The following is a 25416-nucleotide window of genomic DNA, read 5'->3' on the forward strand; positions in this document are numbered from 1 at the left end:
GGCATCATCCTAGTAAATTTTCTCTACCCTCTTTCTATCTTATTGATATAGTTCCTGTAGTCAGACGACCAAAACTGCACACAATCCTCCAAATGTGGCCTCACCAATGTCTCAAACAAGTTTACATCCCACGGGCACTCAGTGACTCTGGGGGAGGGACTCTCTTTTGCTGCCCTTTCTCAGACTGTGTGGGTCTGGTTAATTTCTACTGATGGGAAATCTGTGTCTGACTTACAGTAGACTAAAGGAAATTTCACATAATATGACATTTTCTATTTTGTTCTCTTGGATTTTTGAGCTGGGAGAGGCTAATAATCCGTGTATTCATGCAAAGTATTCCAATGTCCTGAGACAATGTACATTCACAATATACACCTGTGTAACTGTCGATACCTTGTAAAAGTCGACCCCCCCCCCCCCGCATCTTTTGGCCTATGGCCACCCGTGCATCCAAGCACCCGATGCCCAGCCAAACGCCCATCCAACGCTCCAACCGTCCGTTCATCCAAACCCCCGACGCCTCATCCGCTGACCCTCGCCCTGGCCACTCGCCAATCCGGAGCTCCTGGCACCTCGGATGCTAGCTTAAAGCCTGGACCCGGCCATCCAAGCTCCTAACGCCTTGAACGACATGAGTATTTACCGAGGTCAAAAGTATGACTCCCTGCGAAATTTCACCCCCTAAAAATTCGACAGTTACACAATCACTTACGGAATAAAAGCGCAAATTACACCATACGATTGACCAACACAAATGCCATTGAATGCAAGAGGTTGAAATTGTTCAAACGATAAAGTACCTGGATTTAAAGTCTCCATTGTATCTGTACTGACGTCTTGTGTAGTATACGACTACCGTGATTAGAAGAGCTATGATTATTAGAGCCACTGCTACTGTGACCAGGATTAGTGCCAGGATATTGACTGGAAACTGGCAGTTTTCTCCAATGTACCAATACTTCTTGGATGTATTGCACCTGAAACAAAAGACTACTCTCAGCAACAGGTATATTGTGTTGGATGTTGTTGAGGGAGATGACCTGACAGAAGCTGGCCGCAGTGATCAAGTCACTGGCACTGAGCCTGGCACGGTGATACAAAAGGTAAGGAGGAATGCAGTGGTCATTGGGGATTCCATTGTCAGAGGTACAGACAAGATATTCTGTGAGCCAGATAGGTATACCTGCATGGTGTGCTGCCTCCCTGGTGCAAGGGTACGGGATATCTCAAATCGGGTCCAGAGTATTCTGAAAGGAGAGGGCGAGCAGCCTGATGTCTTAGTACATGTGGGAACCAATGACATAAATAAAAAGAGGGAGGAGGTACTAAAAAAGGATTACGGTGAGCTAGGACAGAAGCTAAGAAACAGGACCACCAGGGTGGTGATCTCTGGATTGCTACCTGTGCCAAGTGCAACTGAGGACAAAAATGGAAGGTTAAGAGAAATGAATGTATGGTTGAGGGGCTGGTGTAAAAGACAGGGTTTTGGCTTCTTGGACCATTGGAATCTTTTGGGGAAGGCATGACCTTTACAAGAAGCATGGGTTACACCTAAACCCAAAAGGGGTCAATATATTGGCCGCTAGGTTTGGTACAGCCATCGGATGCGGTTTAAACTAATTTGGCAGGGGGATGAGAACCTGTATGATAGGGCAAAGGACAGGAAAGATAAAATAGGAAAAGTTAGGTTAGGCAGCGAAAGTAAAAAATCAGAAAGAGCAAGGATGGTGAAAAAAGCAAATCTGAAGGCTTAATGCAAGAAGCATTCGGAACAAGGTAGATGAATTGGCTGTGGAAATTGAGACAAACAAATACGATTTGATTGGGATTACAGAAACATGGCTGCAAGGTGGGCAAGCCTGGGAACTTAACATCCCGGGGTATACAATATTTAGGAGGGATTGGCAAGAAAGAAAAGGGGGTGGGGTAGCTTAGATGGTGAGAGAAGGGGCCGACACGATTGACAGGAAGGATATTAACTCGGAAGATGCGGAATCTATATGGGTAGAACTGAGGAATAGCAAGGGGCGGAAAACGTTAGTGGGGGTGGTATATAGGCCTCCAAATAGTAATGTAGAGGTGAGGGAAGGCATAAAGAGAGACATTAGAGAAGCGTGCAATAAGGGAACAGCTGTCATCATGGGAGACTCTAATTTACATATAGATTGGACTAGCCAAATTAGTAAAAATACTGAGGAGGAGGAATTCCTTGAATGTTTACAGGACGGTTATCTAGACCAATATGTCGAGGAACCAGCTCGGGAGCAGGCCATTTTAGACTGGGTATTATGCAATGAAAAGCAGCTAATCAGCAACTTTGCTGTACGAGGCCCTTTGGGTAGGAGCGATCACAATATGATCGAATTCTCACTCGACATGGAGAGTGAAGAAATTAAAACCGAGACTAAAGTCCCGAATTTAAATAAAGGGAATTATGATGGTATGAGACGGGAGTTGCGTAAGATTGATTGGGTGGTGTTTATGGGGGGGGGGGGGGGTTGACGGTGGATAGACAATGGAAAGCATTCAAAGATCTAATGGAAGAATTGCAGAAATCATTTGGCATAAAAATAAACCAAAAAAGGTGACTCAACCGTGGATAACAAGGGAAATTAGAGACAACATTAGGTCCAAAGGGAAAGCATATCAATTGGCCAAAAAAAGTACCAAATCCGAAGACTGGGAACAGTTCAAGATGCAGCAAAGGAGGACAAAGGGATTAATCAAGAGGGCAAAAATAAATTATGAAAGTAAGCTTGCGGCAAACATAAAAACCAACTTCAAAAGCTTTTATAGATATGTCAAGAGGAAAAGATTGGTGAAATCCAGAGTAGGTCCCTTGCAGTCAGAATCAGGGGAATATATAATGGGGAGTAAGGAAATGGCAGACCAATTAAATTCTTACTTTAGTTCTGTTTTCACAAGAAAGGATACAAATAACCTCCCAAGGATGTTGGGAAACATAGAGAGGAGCTAAAAGAAATCAGTTTTTCTAAGGACATGGTTTGGGGAAATTGAAGGGATTGAAGGCCGATAAATCCCAAGGGCCTGATAATCTACATCCTAGGGTACTTAAGGAAGTGGCCATTCAGATAGCAGATGCTTTAAGAATTATTTTCCAGAACTCGATAGACTCAGGATCAGTACCCATGGATTGGGGGGTAGCTAATGTTACCCCACTATTTAAAAAGGGGGGTAGAGAAAAAGTGGGGAATTTTAGGCCAGTGAGCCTTACATCAGTAGTGGGAAAAATGATGGAATCCATTATTAAGGATGTAATAGCGGAGCATATGACTAGGAGAGAAGGGATCGGACAGAGTCACATGGATTTACAAAAGGTAAATCGTGCTTAACAAATCTATTGGAATTCTTTGAGATGATGACAGGTAAAATAGATGGGGGAGAGCCAATGGATGTGGTGTACCTGGATTTCCAAAAGGCCTTCGATAAGGTCCCACATAAACGACTGGCATGCAAAATCAAGGCTCATGGGATTGAGGGCAAGGTATTGATGTGGATTGAGAACTGGGGGGCAGATAGAAGACAGAGAGTTGGGATAAACGGCTCATTTTCTGAGTGGCAGGCGGTGACCAGTGGGGCGCCACAGGGATCTGTACTGGGACCCCAGCTGTTCACAATTTACATTAATGATCTAGATGAGGGGATTGGATGTAATATCTCCAAATTTGCAGGCGACACAAAGCTAGGAGGGGTTATGTGCACTGAAGAGGGGGTCAGGAAGCTCCAGTGTGATTTGGATAAATTGGGGGACTGGGCAGCTGCACGGCAAATGCACTACAATGTGGATAAATGTGAGGTTATCCACTTTGGTAATATAAACCGGAGGGCAGATTACTATTTGAATGGCAATAGATTGGGAGATGGGGAAGTGCAGAGAGACCTAGGGGTTCTTGTCCACCAGTCACTGAAGGCGAGCATGCAGGTACAGCAGGCGGTTAAAAAGGCAAATGGAATGTTGGCCTTCATATCAAGAGGGTTTAAGTATAGGAATAGGGATACCTTACTGCAGCTGTACAGAGCCTTGGTGAGACCACACCTGGAGTATTGTGTGCAGTTTTGGTCGCCTTATCTGAGGAAGGATGTTCTTGCAATAGAGGGAGTGCAAAGGCGATTCACCAGGCTGATACCTGGAATGGCAGGAATGACTTATGAAGAAAGATTGCGCAAATTGGGATTGTACTCGCTGGAATTTAGAAGATTGAGAGGGGATCTTATAGAGACATATAAAATTCTGGCAGGACTGGACAGAATGGATGCGGAGGGATGTTTCCAATGGTGGGGGAGTCCAGAACCCGGGACCATGGTTTGAGGATAATAGGCAAACCATTTACAACCCAGGTGAGGAGGAATTTCTTTACCCAGAGGGTGGTGAATCTGTGGAATTCATTGCTACAGAGAGCAGTGGAGGCAGGTTCATTGAATATATTTAAGAGGAAATTAGATATATTTCTTCAGTATAAGGGAATTAGGGGCTATGGAGAGAAGGCGGGGACGGGGTACTGAACTTTTAAGATCACACATGATCTCATTAAATGGCGGAGCAGGCTCGAAGGGCTGAATGACCTACTCCTGCTCCTATCTTCTATGTTTCAATGTAACAACAGTAACAGGCCCTCCCAGCCCACGAGCCACTGCCGCCCAATTAACCTATAATCCCCCCATACATTCTGAACTCAAAGTAAATTCAATCCAAGGCAATGCTGTGAGTTTGTTAATCCCAACACATAATTAGTCATCCGCCTGAAACCCAGTTTTCCCTTCTTTCCTGAGAATCTCCAACTTTCTGTTCTTATTACCTGTTACCACGGATACAGGAGGGAGATTGGAAACTCAGATGAACAGTGCACCAACATCAACCTCGCACTCAATGTCACCAAAGCCAAGGAGTTGATTGTTGACTTCAGGAAAGGAAAGCCAGAGGTGGACAATCCAGTGATCACGGGGGGGGGGGGGGGGGGGGGTGGATCAGAGGAGCAAATTTAAGTTTTTGGGAGTCACTATCCTGGAGGATCTTTCCTGGGTCCAACACATTGCGAAGGAAGCCCATCAGCGTCTCTACTTCTTCAGGAGTTTGCGGTTCATTACAACACAGGAAACACTGGCGAATTTCGACAGAGGTGCAGTGGAAAGTGCGCTGATCGCCTGGTATGGGGACACCAATACCCCCAAGCATAAAGCCCTCCAAAAGGTGATGAACCCAGCCCAGGACCTCACAGGCAAAACCCTCCCCACTGTCGAGAACACCTACGGGGGGGTGGAGGGGAGCAGCAGCAATCGTCGAGGATCCACACGCTCTGTTCTCGCTGCTGCCATCAGGAAAGAGGTCTCAGTTCCACAAGACTTGCACCACCAGGTTCAGGAACAGCCGCTCCCCCTCCACCATCAGAGTCTTCAACGACAAATTCAATCAGGGACTCTTACTTGTGCACTTTATTTATGGTCTTTTTTTGTTCTCTCTGTATTGCCCAGTTTGTTTACATTCGTTATATGTTTACAGTTCTATATTTGTTTATGCTGTGTTCAGTTTATTGTTGCAGTACCAATAAGTGGGAAATCTGCCGCGTCCGCGGGGGGAAAGAAATGTGCGTGGTGTCGTGCCTGTACTCCGACAATAAATCTGAAAACTTACAAGCATGTCGGTCCGTTCCTGGTGAGCTCACACTTTCCATATTTGCACTGTAAAGCATCCTTGCTCTCGCGGTGACATCTTGATATACAGAACCATCCCAGCGACGTGTTTTCAGCTTTATAATAGGTCTTGAAATCGTCCATGACATTCGTGGTACAATCAACTAGTGAATATAATCTGTTACTGAATCATAACATCACTTACTCCCCAATACAGTCCACCCTCCCAGCAAGCCTTTCAACATGGAACACATACTGCATAGTACAGGCCTTTCAGCCCTCTACATTGACCTATCTATTCCTTACCAAAAAGAAAAACCTCTATTTTTCTGTGATCCTCGTGCCTGTCTGATCATCTATTAAATGCCCCTGGAATGCCTCCATCACCACCCCTGGCAAGGCATTCCAGGGCCCCACAATTCTGTGTCAAAAAACATACCCCTGACGTCTCCTTTGACACAATGGGTTCATTAAATATATGCTTATAAAAGGGATTAGCTGTTGGATTGCATGCATTTCACAGACAGAAATTGTTCTGCCTTGCACAGTTCCGAGGGCAGATGCTTTACACCCCAGAGCCTGAAACATTTGCCAAGAGTTTGGCAGCCATGCGTGTTTTTTTGTGATAGCCTGGAAATCGCAACACTTGCAAACTGAAACCAAAAAAGAAAAATAACAGGGCCTGGAACATCGGGGTGGGGGTGCAGAGAACGAGAGAGCAGGCAGTCGGAGAAAGGCTGGGTGGAAGAGGGGCTCGCTGTAAAGGCATCCTTCTTCAAGACTAGGCAGAGTTCTGAAATGGTCACCTCTCCGTGGAAATCAGGAGTGGCGGTGCGGCGAGGAGGAGGAGAACTCTGTGGGAAGGCATGTTTCTTCTGGGAGACTCCTGTTTGGGGGTGTCCAACAAGCAACACCATCTCTGCGTAACCCTCCACAACTTTCCTGCCTGGTCATTCGTAGTAAACTGCTGGAAGTTTGCTTGAATGTAATGACTATTTGATTCTGTAAAGATTACTGGACACTGTAGCCTTGGAAACGTGGACAGTGGAAGATTGGCCAGCAAAAAGGACTTTGTTGAAGGCACATTACACAGACGTGTGGAGGGATTGTGTAAATAACTTAGTGTTGATAAGTTAAGTATTGATCTTGTTATTCTATACTCAGAGAATTAAACTAATTTTGTTTAAGGAACTATTGCTTTGGTGTATTCCGATTTCTGCTGGTGTAAGGGGTTCACTGAACTCGTTACAGTCCCCTAAACTTTTCTCCCTTCACTCTGATGTTTGCTACTCCTGCCCTGGGAAACAGGTGCCAGCTGTCCCCTTTATCTACACCTCTCAGAATTTTATCGACCTCTATCAAGTCTCCTCTCATCCTTCTTCACTCCAAAGAGAAAGGTCCCAGCTCTGTTAATCTTGCCTCGTTTTCCAATCCAGGCAACATCCTGGCAAACCTCCTCTGCGCTCTTAACGTAATGAGGTGACCAGCACTGAAGTATAATGACTCTTAATGTTTATTCTTAATGCAGGTGTACTAATTAGGCATTGTAAGGGCAAGTCTCAAGCAACCAGAAAATTTGCATAACCGACATCTACCAATCCCCGTGGGTGCCGGATAGCGGGGGTATTATTAGTGGTTTTCAAACTTTATATTTCCACACACACACCCTTACTAATCACAGAGCACCGATGGCATAGGGAATACTTAAGGTGAATGGAATGAAAAAGTTTGAAAACCACTGCATGAGATAATAAACCCTTTTTCATTATAATTTCTCGTTCTTGACCAGCATAGACATAATAGTATGATGGGCCCTTCTTAAATACAGTGAATTGTTAAATTGCTTCAGACAGACTCATCTTTCACCTCAGCAGAGTAAAGGCTTCTTCCACCGAGGGTGGGTGAGATACAAACCAGAGGATGTGGGTTAAGGGTGAAAGAGGAGAGGTTTGGGGGGAACATTCAGGGGGATCTTTTCATGCAGAGAGTGGTGGGAGTGTGGAATGAGCTGCCAACTGTGTTGTGAATGCGTGTTCAATTTCAGCATTTAATTTGGATGGGATGGGGTATGGAATGGGTGGAGGTCAGTGGGCCAAGGCAGAATAATAGTTTAGCACAGACCAGAAGGGCTGAAGGGCCTGTTTCCTCTGCTGTAAAGCCCTATGAGTTTGACCACAAACTGTGAAATTTTCACCATATTGAGAGATCCCACCTCTCAGTTCTCCTTTGTGGAAACTGTGGCCTTAATTCTTTTAAAATTTTAATTTATACTCCATTCACCTACAGCCCTGCACATTTCAACTTTGAATGGTGGGAGGAAACCGTAGCCCCCCTCCCCCCGAGGAGAATGTACAGACAGCGTGGGACTCAAACCCCCGGGTCTCGATCACTGGCACTGTAAAGGCATTGCGCTGATTGCTACGCCAGCCGGCCCCCCTTCCCGAATACCAATGGGGGTTCCAAAAATGCTGACAACAGCCCCTTAGGATTATCTCAGCACCAAGACTGACTCCAATGGTGACTCTTTCTAAAAAGCCCAGAAAGGTGGCAGCAAGATGGTTTCTCAAACCTTAAAACAATTTATTTGCAGAGAACCCATATTCAGTCACAGGAGGTGGCAGGAAGTATAAAGCAAATTTTTAATTAGTTATCGTATTTCAAACATTCATGAGGGCTCAGGTACTGAATCACTTGGGCCCCTTACGCCCAGAGTGGGAAACAGCATTCCACCACCGCCCCCCCCCTCACCCCACAAGCTGTCAGTCTCCTGAACTCCCAGTACAGATATGGATAGTGTGCTGTGGACTACGCCTTAATATTTTAATGTCTTAACTGCTTCCCTCATTTTATATCGATGTAAATCAGCTCTGTGGTCCCATTATCCTGTTTTTACCATGCAAGAATGGCATGAACAGCAAATAAAGGTGACATTACTTGAGATGGTATTTTTGTGAAGTTTAGATTTTAGTTTTGAGAAAGTAAAACTTACCTTTAAAATCCGTGTTTGTGAATGAGACATTTTTATAATCCGATGAGAGCAGAAATCCTTCACACCTTTCTGAAATATCAATTAAAAACAGAATTACAAAGTCTGTTAAGTGAAGTCAGCAGAGTTCACTTCTCAAACAAATGGAAAGAAAAACAGACTTGGTTGGGTTTCGGTTAAATATTGTGTTATATAGTTCTGTGTTCAGTTCTGTGTCACCTCATGACAGGAAGGATGTGGAAGCTGAGGAGAGGGGGCAGAGGAGACTACCAGGATGTCGCCTGGATTAGAGAACGTGTTGTATGAGGCAAGGTTAGTGTGGAAGAAATTGAATTAATGTTGGACTAAGCAAAAGGGAATGACTCCGCTTAAAACATGTTATTGCAGGGAATGATTAATCAATAGGGGTCTTCCAAAAACAAACGTTCAAACAAACTGCTAGATAAGAACAGAATGCTCTCTAATCAACCTTTGTGTGTTCCCATGATCACATCTTTCTGTAAAAGTTGTTTGTCTCAATAATTTTGTGATCATGTTAAATATGAGAAAAGACCTTGCCTATAAAAGACCAACTCCTGTAACATTAGGTCAGGCGAGACTCGTGCAGACGCCAGACCTCTGTGGGACACTCCCTCAATAAAGCGGAGGCTTGAATCTTACCACTTGCAGTAGTTATTTAATTAACTAAGTCGAGAAGAATTTTCTTGACAGTTAGCAGAGCTGGGACTTTTCTCATTGGAGAAGGATGAGAGGAGATTTAATAATCTCTACCGGACTCTGAGAGGCATAGATAAGGTGAACAGCCGGCACCTGTTTCCCAGGGCGGGAATAGCAAGCATCTATACAAAGTGAAGGGAGGGATGTTTAGGGGGGACATCAAGGGTAAGTTTTTGACATGGAGAGTTTAAGACCGCGAAGCCGTATTATCTCCTTAAACATGACCCACCTTGGGAAGCTGGCTTCCGTGTTTAAACTGAGCATCAAAAAGCTAGCTCCGTGCGATAAAGGTAAAGGTTCCATTATTGTCATATTTAGAATGTAACATACATGAAGTTCTTTAACTTTTGTCCACCGTAAGGCAGACAGAGAGTCACCACTTTGTCCAGCGCCCCTCACAGAAATGAGGCCCCAGCAAGGGACACACCTGCGACCCCCCCACCCCGGTTTACAAGACCAAAACTACTGGTGGCTTCCCGAAGCTAAGGAAGCGGGGAGTTTCTGGCATCAATGCCACCGTCAACTGCGACGTCAAGCACTCGCGCCCAGAGGTGTCACGGCTGCGCACCCGAGATGAATTTGAATTTCCCGCACTTTCGTCACAGGCTGAAGACGGTCACCGCGAGGTCATCAGGCCTTCCCGCTTCGACCCAGCAAGACGGGGATGCTTCCTTTTAGACTTGTGGCAGAGAGCCACGCTCCACCGCTGGTGGTATCCCTCTTGGCAGATTGAAGACGGGTGAGTTTGGATCCCCCACCCTCACCCCCACCATAATCCGCCTTCGATACTTTTTTTAAACGCAGAGCTCGAAGGTGGAGAAAATCCAGTCTTTAGACAGAAAAATAGAGGGTTTCAAGGTAGGGGGGGGATTTCATTCTGCTGGTGTATATGGGTTGATATAACATTGTGGGCCAAAAGACATGCGGTAATTTTCTGTTTTCCAGATGTTAATGTTCATTTGAACTTTAACCTCCTTGTATTTTTTTAGTGAAGAGGGAAGATAATTATCTCTTGTCTTTGTTAACAAAGGTGTAACTGTGGCTGGGCCAGGATAGTTCTCGTGTTCAATTCCTAAATGAACAGAGTGGCTTGTTGGAGCATGGTACAGAAGCATTGGCTCACAAACACCTGCTTCGTTCAGGGCAGAACAAGGAGTCAAGTGTCCTGGTCACGGTAACAGCAGCATGATAGAGAACTCTCTGGTCTATGGGCTATTCCCGGGGGGCACACATGGAGCCAGACACCCACACCTGCTGGAAGACCGTCAACTCGGCGAAAGACGCCCTTGGGTCTGTCAGTCTTACAGCGCGTGGAGATGTCAACATGGCAGTGCTGCACGGCGGGCACATGCCAGGCTGCGGGAGCGCGCCCGGAGGCCAATGCAAGGGGAGGGACCACAGTCTAGAGTCCCCGGCACTAAGGGGAAGCCACACGAGCATCAGACTGGGGGTGGGTGGGGGGCTAAAGACAAGGGTACGGGCTGCACGGTTGGCAGAGCGGTTAGTGAGCCAGTGATCAGGGATTGGGCTTCAAATCCCATGCTGTCTGTGAGAAGTTTGTATGCTCTCCCCGTGTCTGGGTGAATTTTCCTTCGACCCTTCAAAATGTATGGGGGTTGTAGGTCAATTAGGTGTAATTGGGTGGCACGGGCTGGTTACCTGTAATCACGTTGTATGCCTACATTTAAATTTAAATAATAGCTGAAAATGGAATGGATTCATCACCTGAAACGATCAAACTTGTGCAGTTTTTCTCTTCTAATACTCTCTTAATCATGGTCTTGGTTTTCATTATCACGTCTCCATCAAACATTTGTGTTCCAGTTTCAAATAAAGCCTTGTGATCAACGATAATACTTCCTGGACTGCCACAGAATGAAGAAAGCAAAAGTAAGATCTGGATAAGTTCCATTAAGTTCTGACATGAATCTACGAAATCTACGATGGGATGGAATTTCACGTTGAGGGCTGCCATAGTTTACATCAAGATCTGGACAGGATGCCGAGTTGGGCAGAGAAGTGGTAAAGGGTGTTTAATTCAGATAAGTATGAGGTGATGCATTTTGGAAGGTGAAATTTGAAAGCAGAGAACACGGTAACTGGGTCCAAATCCATACATCTCTCTAGGTCGCCACTCAGGTTGATAGTAGAGTTAAGAAGGCCAATGAGATGCTGGGCTTCATTAATGGGGGGATTGAGTTCAGGAGTCGAAAGGTGATGTTCCAGCTCTATAAATCTCTGGTGAGACCAACACTGAGAGTATTGTGTTCAGTTCTGGTCACCTCATTATAGGAAGGATGTGGACGCTATGGAGAGGGGGCAGAGGATGTTGCCTGGATTGGGAAACAAGTCTTATGGGACAAGGTTGGCAGAAGCTGGGACTTTTCTCTTTGAAGTGAAGAAGAATGAGAGGAGACTTGATGGAGGTTTACAAGATTCTGATAGAGTGGACAGTCACACCAAGTCAAAATGAGGCCAGAAGATTGGGTCATTAACTTAAACGACCTGAGTGAAACTCTCTAAGGGTTTCAGTTCTGTCTTGAAGCTTGATGTTGCCCTGCACACTCATGCTCAGTGGCTGGGACACATTATATCCATGTATGACCTTTGAAAAGGTTCGTGATTCAACTAATAATTCAGGTAAATGCTGTGGGGGCCATTTAGGGGTCATTTTCTTGCTGGCACCTTGTCCCAGGAATTCATGGCGGGGGGGGGGGGAAAATCAACCACTTAAGGGCCCAATGGAAGAGGGAAGCGCTTGGTGATGCTGATGCCGAATCACACCGGGGATCAACTTCCTCAGCTGCCACCCCACCCCCCCCCCACCCACCCCCCCCAGCATCAGCCGACACTGGTGTGCCGATCAATTTGTCGGGGAAAGGACAACTTCCATCCATTCCTTTCGAGGGTAGACGCTCCAGTGTTGTTCAGATGTTACCCCGCCTAATCACGCTCAATGGCTACATGACGTCATGTTTAAACTTAAGAGATGATTAGATGCTCAATTTCTGATTTGGATGTAAATTTTCAAACACCATGGGGACCCTTTTTAAATTACTGTTGTAATCTTTGATTTGTTACCAAGGTAGAAATATTGATTATTGAGGTCATTTATCACTCACCCTTTCTCTCTCTCTTCCCTTTTCCCTCTGTCTCCTATCACAGAGCCAAAATCAATTCTCACCTTTCCTCTTATCATGTCCAATTAACACCTTTTGTTGGTCTGTGCTCCCACCCCCCCAAGCCAGCCTCGTCTTTACTCGGATGCCTTCCTGTTCTTTGAAGAAGGGCTCAGGCCCGAAACATCAGTAATGTACCATTACATCCCTACAGGCACTGCAAGACTGGCTGAGATCCTCCAGCTCTTCTGTGTGCTTTTACCCTCAACTGATGTCCAGATAACACTGTGGTGATATGTAATTACACCACTAAGTCACCAGGGGTCATCCCAGTGACCTTGTATAGAAAGCAGTCCAGAGCTACAGTCTAGCCTTCCAGGTTCGTCTTGCAGAGAGATAAGACCTCTTGAGTGTACTTATTAGTTTATTAAAGCTGTCTTATACTCACAATTCTAGTGTAGTTATTGTCAGTACAAACACTAATCTTATAAAATACCAGTAAGTTTTAAAGCCATCTTTTCTCAGCGGTCATAAATGTATCAGATCAGGGTTCATGTTCTCCAGATACTTACCTTAACTTTATAATTTCTGATTTATAATATCCAGGAATTTCACCATAAATATGTTCCATCTGAAAGGGAAACATGGACAGGCTGTGAGCATAGACAGGTCTGTTGCTTTGAATTTTTTAGAAAAGTATTTAAGGGTACAGTTGCTGCAGAGAAATGGATCGGAGGTCAATCTGCAGGACCATAAGAGCGGCAGAGAGGATCACTGGGGTCTCTCTCCTCTTCCCATCGACATGATCTACCGGGATTGATATCTGAAGAGGGCACGCAAAATCATCAAGGACCCCCTTCCACCCCATGCGCAGCATCTTTCAGCTGCTCCCATCAGGGGCGGAAGAGATCCGGGAGGATCAGAGACAGCACCACCAGGCTGAGGAACAGCTTCTTCCCACGGGCAGTGAGAACGCTGAACAACCAAGGGAACTGCTCGCACTGACCGTCCAAGACTCTCCTATTCACGAATCAATATTTATTTATTTGTATATCCTGTGTGTATTGTTTGTTTGCCCATGTGTTACGTCTGGTTGTGTGTTTACATGTTTTCCACCGAGGACCAGAAAATGCTGTTTTTTCGGGTTGGACTTGTACAATCAGACGTCAATAAACTTGACGAGTTAAGGTGCGAAGTTTCATTTGCAGACTTTGTGCCGTCTGAGGTTAGGGAAGCCAAGATCAGCTGGGCTGGCGCAGCGGTCAGCGCAACGCCGTTACAGTGCCAGCGATCAGGACCAGGCTTCGAATCCCGCGCTGCCTGGAAGGAGTTTGGGCTCCACATTTAAGAAAGAAATTGCTGATGTCAGCGAAGGTTTCTCTAGGATGATTCCGGAAATGAAAGAGTAGAGAAGCATTTGGCAGCTCTTGGCCTGTACTCGTTGGAATTTAGGAGAAAGGGGTGGTGGGGGAGGGTGGGGGGCCGAATCTCATTGAAACATTTTGATTATCGAAAGGTGCGGACAGAGTTGGTGTAGAAAGCCTGTTTCACCACGGTGGGAGAGTCCGGGAGAACTTCGGGACCCGCTCAGAATGGAGGGATTACTTCAGCCAGAGGGTGGAGAATCTGTGGGATTTGTAGCTACTGACGGTCATGGAGGCCAGGCCGCTGGGTGTGTTTGAGGCAGAGGTTCTTGAGTTGGCAGGGAGAAGGCCGGGCAGTGGGGAAAATGGATCAGCTTATGATTAAGTGGCGGGGCTGAAGGGCCCATGTCTTCATGTCGAAATCAGCCAACCTGCTTCTGAAATTCCTTTGAAAATTCCTTGAATGTGGGAGAATTTGTGGAATTCAGTTCTTTGGTGTAATTCCGGTTCTTGATCTCCATGGTTACGCTGATAGCATATGAAACATTCCCTGCAATACAATACCATGTGTGTCAATACTTTACATCCCCCTTTGTGAGGGGGAAAGAGGAATGAGAATTAGGCATCAACATCCCTGTCTTATCATCAGGGTGGAATGAGGGAATAAAAATTACAGTGCTGTTGTAATGACTGGTGTGGACCCATGGAAAGCAGAGACCCCTGCGCTCCTTTGCAGGGTTCTACCATCCAGCCTGACCGCGAACAGCTCCGTACAGGCTTTTCCTGGCCTGTTAAGGTAGCCAAATGTGGTTGATTTTATTTTAAAATCCTGCCCACCCCCACCTCTCACCACCAGGGGGTCCAGGGCCCGAGGCGGTAGCGCCTGTGTCCAGCAGCGGCCTTGAGGGGTTACAGACGCTGGGGAACTAGGGCACCGGAAAGACCACCCACCCTATTTGAGAAGAGGCAGAGGAAAGGGGCGACAGCGGCAGCGGACCGGTGCGGGAAACCTCTGCAGCTGAAGAGTGCCCAGGCGGCGGGGCTGTTGGTGACTCGGGGGGGGATCTGAATGGGCTGTGGACCGCCGGACGCTGTCTCGAGACTGACTGAAGGGGGGAGTAGTACCAGGTATCGGAACCAGGCCACCGAGGGTGATGAAGGAGATGCGGATCTGGAGCTTGGGCGGCCGATGGTTGGGACTGGGGAGGCCGCAGGAGCACTGGAGGTAAATCCACGGACAATTGGTGACTCTGGAGGGGAGGGGAACTCTCTTTTGCTTCTCCTTCTCTGACTGTAAGTGGTATGGGGCAATTTCTGCTGATGGCGAAGCTTTGTCTGCCTTTGTGTAACAGTACACCCATCTTATTCCATGTCCGTGAAGAAATCTTGATAAAGGAATGATCCCCAGGCCATTAATTCCCAAGTTTCTGAAAGATGCAGAGTTTCCGTTTCCTCACTAGCCATCAGACCCTCATTTTTACATCCTACCTTCGTTGAGCAGATCAGCCACCAAAGCTTGAACTGGTGATCAGACCTTTACTGGAGTAAATTGTGGCAGGCTGAGGTAGCAGCGAATGAGCACAAATTCAGAAAGGACCGTTGTAGTGCACTTCAAAAGAGTCAAAGGCTTGTTGATTCAAACCAAAGCTTTTATTAACCAAAAGACTGGAGTGTATCGCATGTAGGTCGACCAGTCCAGAATGATCTGGGTCTGGCTAGGAGCAACCCTTTAAGACCTGCCGTAGGCATGGTTTAGCTCTCAGCCAATCACAGCCATCCTATACTTCAATATACACATATATACATCGGTGATAGAATCCGTACTATCACAACCGTACCACAGGCTTTATTCCAGTGAAAGTCTGAACACCAGTCCATGCCTTGGTGGCTCCCCGTGTGGACCAGCTCAGGTTTACAGTCAGGTCGGCTGATGGGCAGCCGGCCCAGATGGAGTCAGCCCCCTTGGGTGGTCTTCCTGCAGGTACAGAGATCGCCCCCTACAGTCAGCTGGTGATTGTATCACCAATTCCAGTACGGAAACAGGTCATCTTGGCCCCTCTAGTCCGCACCGATTTAAGTGATCCCCTCTAGTCCCACCGACCCGCTCCCTGCTCATAACCCTTCAACCCCCTCCCATCCATGCAGTCATCCAATCTTCTCTTAAAAGACAAAATTGACCCTGCCGCGACCTCTTCTTTCGGAAGCTCATTCCACGTAGCCACCCCTCTCTGAGTGAAGAAGCTCTCTCTAAACTTTTGTCCTCTGACCCTTAACACGACCCCTCATTCCAATCTCACCTCCTCTCATCTACTCCATCCATCCCCCTCATAAATACCTCTATCAAATCCCCCCTCAACCTTCTACGCTCCATTTTCTTGTTTCATATTTAAACAAATTCAACTCACCTTGGACAGATTCAGAAATGAATTCGCAGAACTGTCCTATATAGGGATTTTGGCAAATACATTTCTGGCCATCCCAGGAACCTTCATTTGAACATGGATTAACTGGTGGAAACAAGATCAAGGCAGTTTAGAACAAGGAATATAATTCTGAGTCATCCACTTTTAAAACTTGACTCCAAATTGGGAGTCTCTACCTCAGAAGATCTTTCCTGGACCAAAGGCATCGTGAAGAAAGCATGTCCAGCACCTTCACTTCCTCAGGAGTTTGCCGAGGTTTTTGCGACACCGGAAGCGGAGATTGAAGATGACGGTGCTGCCGCTGGGGCAGGGGAGTGGAGATGTAGTGCTCCCGCTGGGTACGGTGACCATCAGCTCCGCGCAGGCTTGGAAGGGCCCGTCGAGGGAGCCAACGGGGGGGAAGGGTTTTAGGTGGAATCCTGCCTGCGCCCAAGGTAATGGAACTTGATTGCCAGCAGCAGCCGCGAGGGGGGGGGGGCTGCAGGTGGGCTGGAGTGGGGCACCAGGGGAGAAGGAGGGGTGACGGCAACCATAGTGGCAGGCGGACAGGTGGGGGGTGGGGGAACTCTGCGGCTGAGGGACCCGCAGGTGTGGTGGGCTGCTGGTGTGGAAGCTGTGGGCTGCTGGGGACTGCAGTCGGCGACTAGCATCGGCCGCAGACTGCTGGAGAACGGCAGTGACGAGTGCGGAGGAACAAAGGGGTCTGGGAATATAGATACGTAATTCCCTGAAAGTGGCGTCACAGGTAGACAGGGTTGTATCGAGAGCTTTTTGCACCTTGGCCTTCATAAATCAAAGTATTGAGTGCAGGAGCTGTGATGTTATGGTGAGGTTGTTTAAGACATTGGTGAGGTCAAATTTGGAGCATTGTGTGCAGTTCTGGTCACCTAACCACAGGAATGATATCAATAAGATTGAAAGAGTGCGAAGAAAATTGATTAGGATGTTCCCCGGACTCCAAGAGTTGAGTTACAGGGAAAGATTAAACAGTTTGGGATTTTATTTCCTGAAACATAGAAGAATGAGGGGAGATTTGATCGAGGTTTACAAGATTATGAGGTGGGTGGACCGAATCAATGTGGGTTGGCTCTTGGGAGAGATAAATATGTGGCTTTAAGGTGAAAGGGGAAAGGTTTAGGGCAGTGATTCTCCTTTCCACCCCCGGACCACTTTAAGCAATCCCTATCCATCGGTGCTCTGTGATTAGTCAGGGGTTGCTTAAGGTGGGAGATAGGTGGAAATGGAAGGTTGAGAATCACTGTTCCAGACCCAATTGTTTCTGGAAATATTTGGCTTGAGAAAAATTGTCATTGGCCCATTTCCTTTGGCACTCTGAAACCGTGCACATAACGAGTCATTAGTCAGGGTATGGTCCGACCTAGGAGGGGAGGCAGGTCCCTCCAGCCCGGGTAAGAAACCTGCATAGGAGAAGGCCACTCCGATATAAAACCTACGACCCAAGGACCTCGTTGCCACATCCCAGTTTGCTTGGCCATGGCACACTAACCATGGGTGTAAAGGGTGGGGCCAGTACTGCGCACACTGCACTCCACCTAAAAGCTCCTTTGCGCAGGCCCGAGGACATGTCCACGTCCTCCCTCTCAAAAGATGCTCACAAACTCAAGCTAGCATGCTGGAACATCAGAACCATGCTAGACAAGGCTGACAGCCACCGACCTGAACGTCGGTCTGCCCTCATCGCACTTGAACTCCTCAGACTTGACATCGACATAGCCGCTCTCAGTGAAGTCCACCTTGAGAAGATGTAGGCAGCCTCCAAGAATGCGGCGCGGGCTACATACTATACTGGTCTGGCAAGCCTGTGGATGAACGACGCCTATCTGGTGTAGGCTTCATGGTCAAGAACTCCATTGCCTCCAAACTCAAAAATCTCCCGACAGGCCACTCGGACCGGATCATGTCCATGCGACTCCCCCTTCAAAACAAGCGTCACATCACCCTCATCAGTGTCTATGCTCCAACCCTCCAGGCGGAACCAGCAAAAAGGGACAAGTTCTACCCTGATCTGCACAACCTCATTCACGCACCCCTAGAGCCGACAAGGTTGTCATCCTTGGCGACTTCAACGCTCGCGTCGGCAAAGACTCAGAAACCTGGGCAGGAATCCTGGGCAAGCATGGTGTCGGCAAGTGCAACGACAACGGGCGCCTCCTGTTGGAGCTCTGCGCAGAACAGCGGCTTGTCATTACAAACACCCTTTTTCAGCAGAGGGACACCCTTAAGACCACCTGGATGCATCCCTGATCCAAACACTGGCACCTCCTGGACTACATCCTGGTGCAAGAAAGAGACAAACGAGATGTGCTCCACACCAGGGTCATGCCCAGCGCGGAATGCCACACTGACCACCGGCTGGTTCGCTGCAAGCTCAACCTTCACTTCAAGCCAAAGTCCAGGAACAGTAAAGCCCCCAGAAAGAGGTTCAATGTTGGAAACTTGCAGTCAGACGAAGTGAGAGGAAACTTCCAGGCAAACCTCAAAGCAAAGCTCGAGGATGCAATCCGCCTCATGGACTCGTCCCCTGAAACCCTCTGGGATCAGCTGAAGACTGCCATACTGCAATCCACTGAAGAGGTACTGTGCTTCTCCTCCAGGAAAAACAAGGACTGGTTCGACGAAAACAACCAGGAAATCCAGGAGCTGCTGGCAAAGAAGCGAGCTGCCCACCAGGCTCACCTTGCAAATCCGTCCTGGCCAGAGAAGAAACGAGCCTTCCACCGCACATGCAGCCATCTTCAGTGCAAACTCCGGGAGATCCAAAATGAGTGGTGGACTAGCCTCGCCAAACAAACCCAGCTCAGCGCGGACATTGGCGGCTTCAGGGGTTTTTACAAGGCTCTAAAGGCTGTGTATGGCTCCTTACCCCAAGTCCAAAGCCCGCTGCGCAGCTCAGATGGCAAAGTCCTCCTCAGCGACAAGATCTCCATCCTCAACCGATGGCCAGAACACTTCCAATCTCTTTTCAGTGCCAACCGCTCAGTCCAAGAATCCGCCCTGCTCCAGCTCCCTCAACAGCCCTTAAGGCTAGAGCAGGATGAGGTCCTCACCCGGGAAGAGACATATAAGGCAATTGAACAACTGAAAAGTGGCAAAGCAACAGGTATGGATGGAATCCCCCAGAAGTCTGGAAGGCTGGCGGCAAAACTCTGCATGCCAAACTGCATGAGTTTTTCAAGCTCTGCTGGGACCAAGGAAAGCTGCCTCAGGACCTTCGTGATGCCATCATTATCACCCTGTACAAAAACAAAGGCGAGAAATCAGACTGCTCAAACTACAGGGGAATCATGCTGCTCTTCATTGCAGGCAAAATCTTTGCTAGGATTCTCCTAAATAGAATAATACCTCGTGTCGCCGAAAATGTTCAGATACAGCAATGAGCTCTCTGAACTCTTCTCCATTAACAATGGCATGAAGCAAGGCTGCGTTCTCGCACCAACCCTCTTTTCAATCTTCTTCAGCATGATGCTGAAACAAGCCATGAAAGACCTCAACAATGAAGACGCTGTTTACATCCGGTACCGCACGGCGCCTGAGGCGCCTGCAAGCTCACACCAAGACACAAGAGCAACTTATCCGTGAACTACTCTTTTCAGACGATGCCGCTTTAGTTGCCCATTCAGAGCCAGCTTTTCAGCGCTTGATGTCCTGTTTTGCAGAAACTGCCAAAATGTTTTGCCTGGAAGTCAGCCTGAAGAAAACTGAGGTCCTCCATCAGCCAGCTCCCCACCATGACTACCAGCCCCCCCACATCTCCATCGGGCACACAAAACTCAAAACGGTCAACCAGTTTACCTATCTCGGCTGCACCATTTCTTCGGATGCAAGGATCGACAACGAGATAGACAATAGACTCGCCAAGGCAAATAGCGCCTTTGGAAGACTACATAAAAGAGTCTGGAAAAACAACCAACTGAAAAACCTCACAAAGATTAGCGTATACAGAGACGTTGTCATACCCACACTCCTGTTCGGCTCTGAATCATGGGTCCTCTACCGGCATCACCTACGGCTCCTAGAACGCTTCCACCAGCGTTGTCTCCACTCCATCCTCAACATTCATTGGAGCGACTTCATCACCAACATCGAAGTACTCGAGATGGCAGAGGCTGCTGAAGATCCAACTGCGCTGGGTAGGTCACGTCTCCAGAATGGAGGACCATTGCCTTCCCAAGATCGTGTTATATGGCGAGCTCTCCACTGGCCACAGAGACAGAGGTGTACCAAAGAAGAGGTACAAGGACTGCCTAAAGAAATCTCTTGGTGCCTGCCCCATTGACCACCGCCAGTGGGCGGATATCGCCTCAAACCGTGCATCTTGGCGCCTCACAGTTCGGCGGGCAGCAACCTCCTTTGAAGAAGACCGCAGAGCCCACCTCACTGACAAAAGACAAAGGAGGAAAAACCCAACACCCAACCCCAACCCACCAATTTTCCCTTGCAACCGCTGCAACCGTGTCTGCCTGTCCCGCATCGGACTTGTCAGCCACAAACAAGCCTGCAGCTGACGTGGACATTACCCCTCCATTTAATTTTCGTCCACGAAGCCAAGCCAAAGAATAGAAAGAAGTCAGGGGTTGCTTAAGGTGGGAGATGGGTGGGAATGGAAGGTTGAGAATCACTGTTCCAGACCTGATTGTTTCTGGAAATATTTGGCTTGAGAAAAATTGTCATTGGCCCATTTCCTTTGGCACTCTGAAACCGTGCACATAACGAGTCAATGAGGGACGATTAAAAGTTTTCAAACTTTTTCTTCCCACCTTAAGCAACCCCTGACTAATCACAGTGCACTGATGGTCTAGGAAATACGGTGGGAGTGTGGAATGAGCTGCCATCTGATGTGGCTCTCACATTTTAAGAATAAATTGGATAGACACATGGATGGGAGAGGAATGGGGGCAGGCCAGTGGGACCAATGGGATGATGCCTTGGCACAGGCTAGAAGGGCCAAATGGCCTGTTTTCTGTGCTGTATAGTGTTCTATGGTTCTATGTGGCTCACGAGCCATGGTTTAGCTGCCACTGCATTACAAAGAGCAGTGCTGGGTGTGGTCCCACGCATTTAATTTTTCTGAACTTTTACCCCTTTAGACTGTGGGAGGGAACCAGAGCCCCCAGAGGCAACCCGCATGCACATGGGGGGAGAATGTACACGGTCCATACAGACAGTGCAGAATTCAAACCTGGGTCACTTAAGCTGCAACGGCGTCGCACAGACCACCCCGCGGAGTCAACTTCAATTAACACAATGCTGCTGTGGAACCTTGTGGAATTTATCGCAATACTAAATCCTTAGACAGTATTATCCGGAATTCAAGCAACTGATGGCCTCAACCAAGTTGCAAATAAATGCAAGTTTAAATTCGGCGCGCCTCACTGTCAGCTTGCCAATCACGCAACACGCAAGCTCAAACAACCGGAAAATTCACTTTTCTGGCATCTACCAATCCCCAAAGGTGGATACCAGGGTTTTTTTTTTAAACTCGACATTGGTATATTTCTAAAATGTCATAAACAAATGTCTTTTTGTTCAGTACATACAACACGTAATCGGTGATTGTTACCTGTGGTGGACACCACTTCAGTTGTGATTGATTGTCCAGCAGTGGAGGTTACCGATTTGGTTGTAAGTATAGAGGCTGTTTGAGAATTAAAATAGACACATTAGATTTGTTTTTCAGTGTTGGAATAGAGTAATTGAACATAAGGGTCTAGAGCAGGGGTTGGCCATTCAGCCCGTCAAGCCTTGCTCTGCCATTCAATGAGATCATGGCTGATCCGATGATCGGCTCATCTCCGCCGATCTGCCTTTTCCCCATATCCCTCAATTTCCCGACTATGTACAAATCTGTCCAACCTGAAGATTGAGGTTGCCTCCACTGCTTCAATGGGCAGGGAATTCCACAGTTTCACCGCCCGCTGGGAAAAGCAATTCCACCTCATCTTAGTTCTAAATCTACTACCCCAAATCTTGAGGCCATGTCCCCTAGTTCTAGTCTCCCTGACCAATGCAAACAACTTACCCACCTCTATCTTATCTATACCTTTCAATATTTTATAAGCTTCTATAAGATACCCCCTCATTCTTCGAAATTCCAGCGAGTACAGTCCCAGATGACTCAATCTCTCCTCATAGACTGACCCCCTCTTATCTGAAATCAACCTGATGACTCTCCTCTGCACCGCCTTCAAAGTCAGTCCGTCCTTCCTCAAGCCAGGAGCCAAGAACTGCACGCGATTCTCCAGATGCGGCCTCGCCAGGACCGTGTACAGTTGCAGCAGAATCTCCCTGCTCCTAAATCCAACCCCTCCAGTGGTGAGGGCCAATGTTCCATTGGCCTTCTCGATAACCTAGGGATTACTCAAAGTGGGATGTGAGAGAACCCCTGCTTTAGATTTTAACTTTGAAATGCTTCATATTACGGGAAATGTGCAAGTATTGTTGTCCGGGATGCTTGAGCCTCAAGCAGGTGACCGAAGGTCAGGAATTTGGCTCCCAATCCCTTGTAGGAGAATGAGATTGCTGAATGGTTTACTCCACCATTATTTGGCTGAGAGGGGAAACCGAGGATGATCCTACATTTTTCATCATTGTGAGACACCAGAAGAGAAGCATCCTGTGCACGATTTTCCTTTACCCTTACTCTTTTGTGGCATTGCAGTCGGCACAATGCTGTTATTGTGCCAGCGATTAGGACCGAGATTTGAATCCCACGCTGTCAGCAAGGAGTTTGCACGTTCTCCCCCCGAGTCTGCATGGCTTTTCCCTGTGGAGGCTCTGGTTTCCTCCCACCGTTTGAAATGTGCTGGGAGGGGAGTATGTTAATGGGGTGTAATCAAGCAGCACAGGCTCTTGGGCCGGAAGGGCCTGTTACCCTGCTGTAGTCTAAATTTTTAAAAATAAACAGTGAAAATTTCATAGACATTGGAGCATGGTTAGCGCGACACTGTCACAGAGCCAGCGACCCAGCTCTGAATCTGGCAAAAGACATAGGAGCAGAAATAGGCCATTCAGCCCATCAAGTCTGCCCCGCCATTCAATCATGAGTTGACCCACTCAGCCCCATTGTTCAGCCTTCTCCCCATAACCTTTGATGCCCTGGCTAATCATGGACCTATACTTTAAACACACCCAATGATCCGGCCTCCACAAATGCCTGTGGCAACAAATTCCGCAGATTCACTGCCCTCTGGCCGAAGAAATTCCTCCGCGTCTCCGTTCTAAGCGGACGCCCTTCCATCCTGAAGTCGTGCCTCTTGTCCTGGACTCTCCCACCATGGGGAAACAACCTTTCTACATCTGCTCTGTCCACACCTTTCAACAGTCAAAATGTTTCAATGAGATTCCCCACCCACCCCATTCTCCTGTCTGTAAGGAGTTTGTACGTTCTCCCCGTGTCTGTGTGGTGCTCCATTTTCCTCCCATCCTGAGGGGGGTGGGGTTTTCTGGTGAATTATGGTTTCACTCATAATCCAAGAAAGCTCTCTGTAAATCTCAACACCCTGATCTGCATTGATCTTTGACTTTGTCATCACCTTCAGTGGTCGGGGTTCTGGTGGATGATGTGGAACGAACTGTCGTGCTTGTTGAAGTTTCTGATGGGGTTGTTCCCGCTGTTGTCACCTTGATGGTCATTTCTGAACCTGTTCAAAGGCAAATAGTTTTGTTAACTAAAAGCTTTGAATTCTGCAAAAATTTTGAAATGTTAGTGATGTGTGTGTTAATTTCTCTGATTGTAATCAGAGTCCAGATGCAGAAAACACATGGTCAGAATCTGCAGATTCCCCTGCAGTCAGTTCACAGACTTACCTGACACCTCGTGGTCTAGCAGTGCTGGGCGCCAAAGTACAGCAAGTAGATCAGATGAAGACCCTGCCTAAAGCCGCGGGGCACTAATGGCTCATAGCTTTAACCTGCTGGTTACTAACGAGCTCATTAACAGGCAGGGAATAAAAGGTCTGTGTATGTCTGCAATAAACCAGTCTTGAGTTGACTACATTTGTGTGTGTTTGACTTTATTTTGTAGCATCTACCCTAGTAGCCACTACAAATTGGTGACCCCGAAGTTAAGATTCAACAAATTTCAATCATTATGCATTATGGAAAAGGAGGAAATTTCAACAGCAGGAACAACTGCCGCCGCCATGGCAGTTAATGCAATTGGGCTTCATTTGCCTCCTTTCTGGACACATCAGCCTTGAATTTGGTTTCTTCAAGCTGAAAACCAGTTTTGTCTTCGGGGTATAATGGCGGAAGACACAAAATATTGGCGTGTCGTGAGTACATTGGACGCGGCCACACGGACCCTCGAGTGAGATTTGTGCATCGTATCCGATTTACATTCCCCACCCAATATGCAACCTCACTGCACCAGCGATCGGTTGCAGAGGAAATGGCCAATTAAAGCTGATCTGTTTCTCCGTTCACCTCCTTAAAATCAATAGCCTCGCCCTGATTAGGATCAAAATTTGACTTTGTCGTTACCTTCTGTGGTCAGGGTACCGGTCGGTGACGTGGAAACATCTGTCGTGCTTGTTAATGTTGGTGTATCTGATGGGCTCGTTCCTGCTGTAGTCACCTGAATTGTAGTGTCGGACTCTGTTGAAACGCAAATAAGTTTTGTTAACTTGAACATTCCCTGAGGAAATCCATCCATCCCGAATCCATCCTAAAAATTCAGATCCTAAACCCAAACTCTGCCGTAGCTACTACAGACAGATTTAATATTCTCCAATTTCAATCTGCCTGTGCTTTAATATATACACTGTTACCACACAACACGTTCCCTCAGTGGTGATTGAGTTCCACATTAGGGGAAAGGAGTTTGTTCTCTTCCATTTACCTGCTAAAGTGGAGGATCCTGTGAATGAGCTTGAAACTGAGCTCGTTGCTGTTGGATTTTCAGTGGAAGGTGATCCTGTCATTAACGGCTCTCCTGTTGTTGTACTTTCTGTTAAAGACATGGACCCTCGAGTGAGATTTGTGCATCATGTCTAATTTACATTCACCACCCAACATCCAACCTCACGGCACAAGCGATCGGTTGCAGACGAAACGGTCAATTAAAGCTGATCCGTTTCTCCGTTCACCTCCTTAAAATCAACAGCCTCGCCCTGATTGGCATCAAAATTTGACTTTGT

The 25416-nt window shown here is 47.3% G+C and overlaps 1 protein-coding gene across 1 annotated transcript in view; it reads right to left on the minus strand.

Annotated features, from left to right (window-relative positions):
* Nucleotides 1-25203, minus strand: part of LOC138752582 (mucin-17-like) — a 42126-nt gene extending 16923 nt beyond the window's left edge. Inside the window, exons 1-11 of the mRNA XM_069915372.1 lie at nucleotides 25119-25203; nucleotides 24761-24874; nucleotides 23812-23919; nucleotides 21840-21914; nucleotides 16241-16342; nucleotides 14267-14385; nucleotides 13044-13102; nucleotides 11078-11217; nucleotides 8639-8707; nucleotides 5651-5813; nucleotides 801-977 (exon numbers count right to left, since the gene is read on the minus strand). Of these exons, the coding sequence (XP_069771473.1) occupies nucleotides 801-977; nucleotides 5651-5813; nucleotides 8639-8707; nucleotides 11078-11217; nucleotides 13044-13102; nucleotides 14267-14385; nucleotides 16241-16342; nucleotides 21840-21914; nucleotides 23812-23919; nucleotides 24761-24874; nucleotides 25119-25200 (1208 nt within the window). The 5' untranslated portion in view covers nucleotides 25201-25203. The remainder of the gene's footprint in view (nucleotides 1-800; nucleotides 978-5650; nucleotides 5814-8638; nucleotides 8708-11077; nucleotides 11218-13043; nucleotides 13103-14266; nucleotides 14386-16240; nucleotides 16343-21839; nucleotides 21915-23811; nucleotides 23920-24760; nucleotides 24875-25118) is intronic.
* Nucleotides 25204-25416: the final 213 nt, after the last annotated feature.

Source organism: Narcine bancroftii, chromosome 2, assembly GCF_036971445.1.
Source record: "Narcine bancroftii isolate sNarBan1 chromosome 2, sNarBan1.hap1, whole genome shotgun sequence".
Classification (NCBI taxonomy): Eukaryota; Metazoa; Chordata; class Chondrichthyes; order Torpediniformes; family Narcinidae; genus Narcine; species Narcine bancroftii.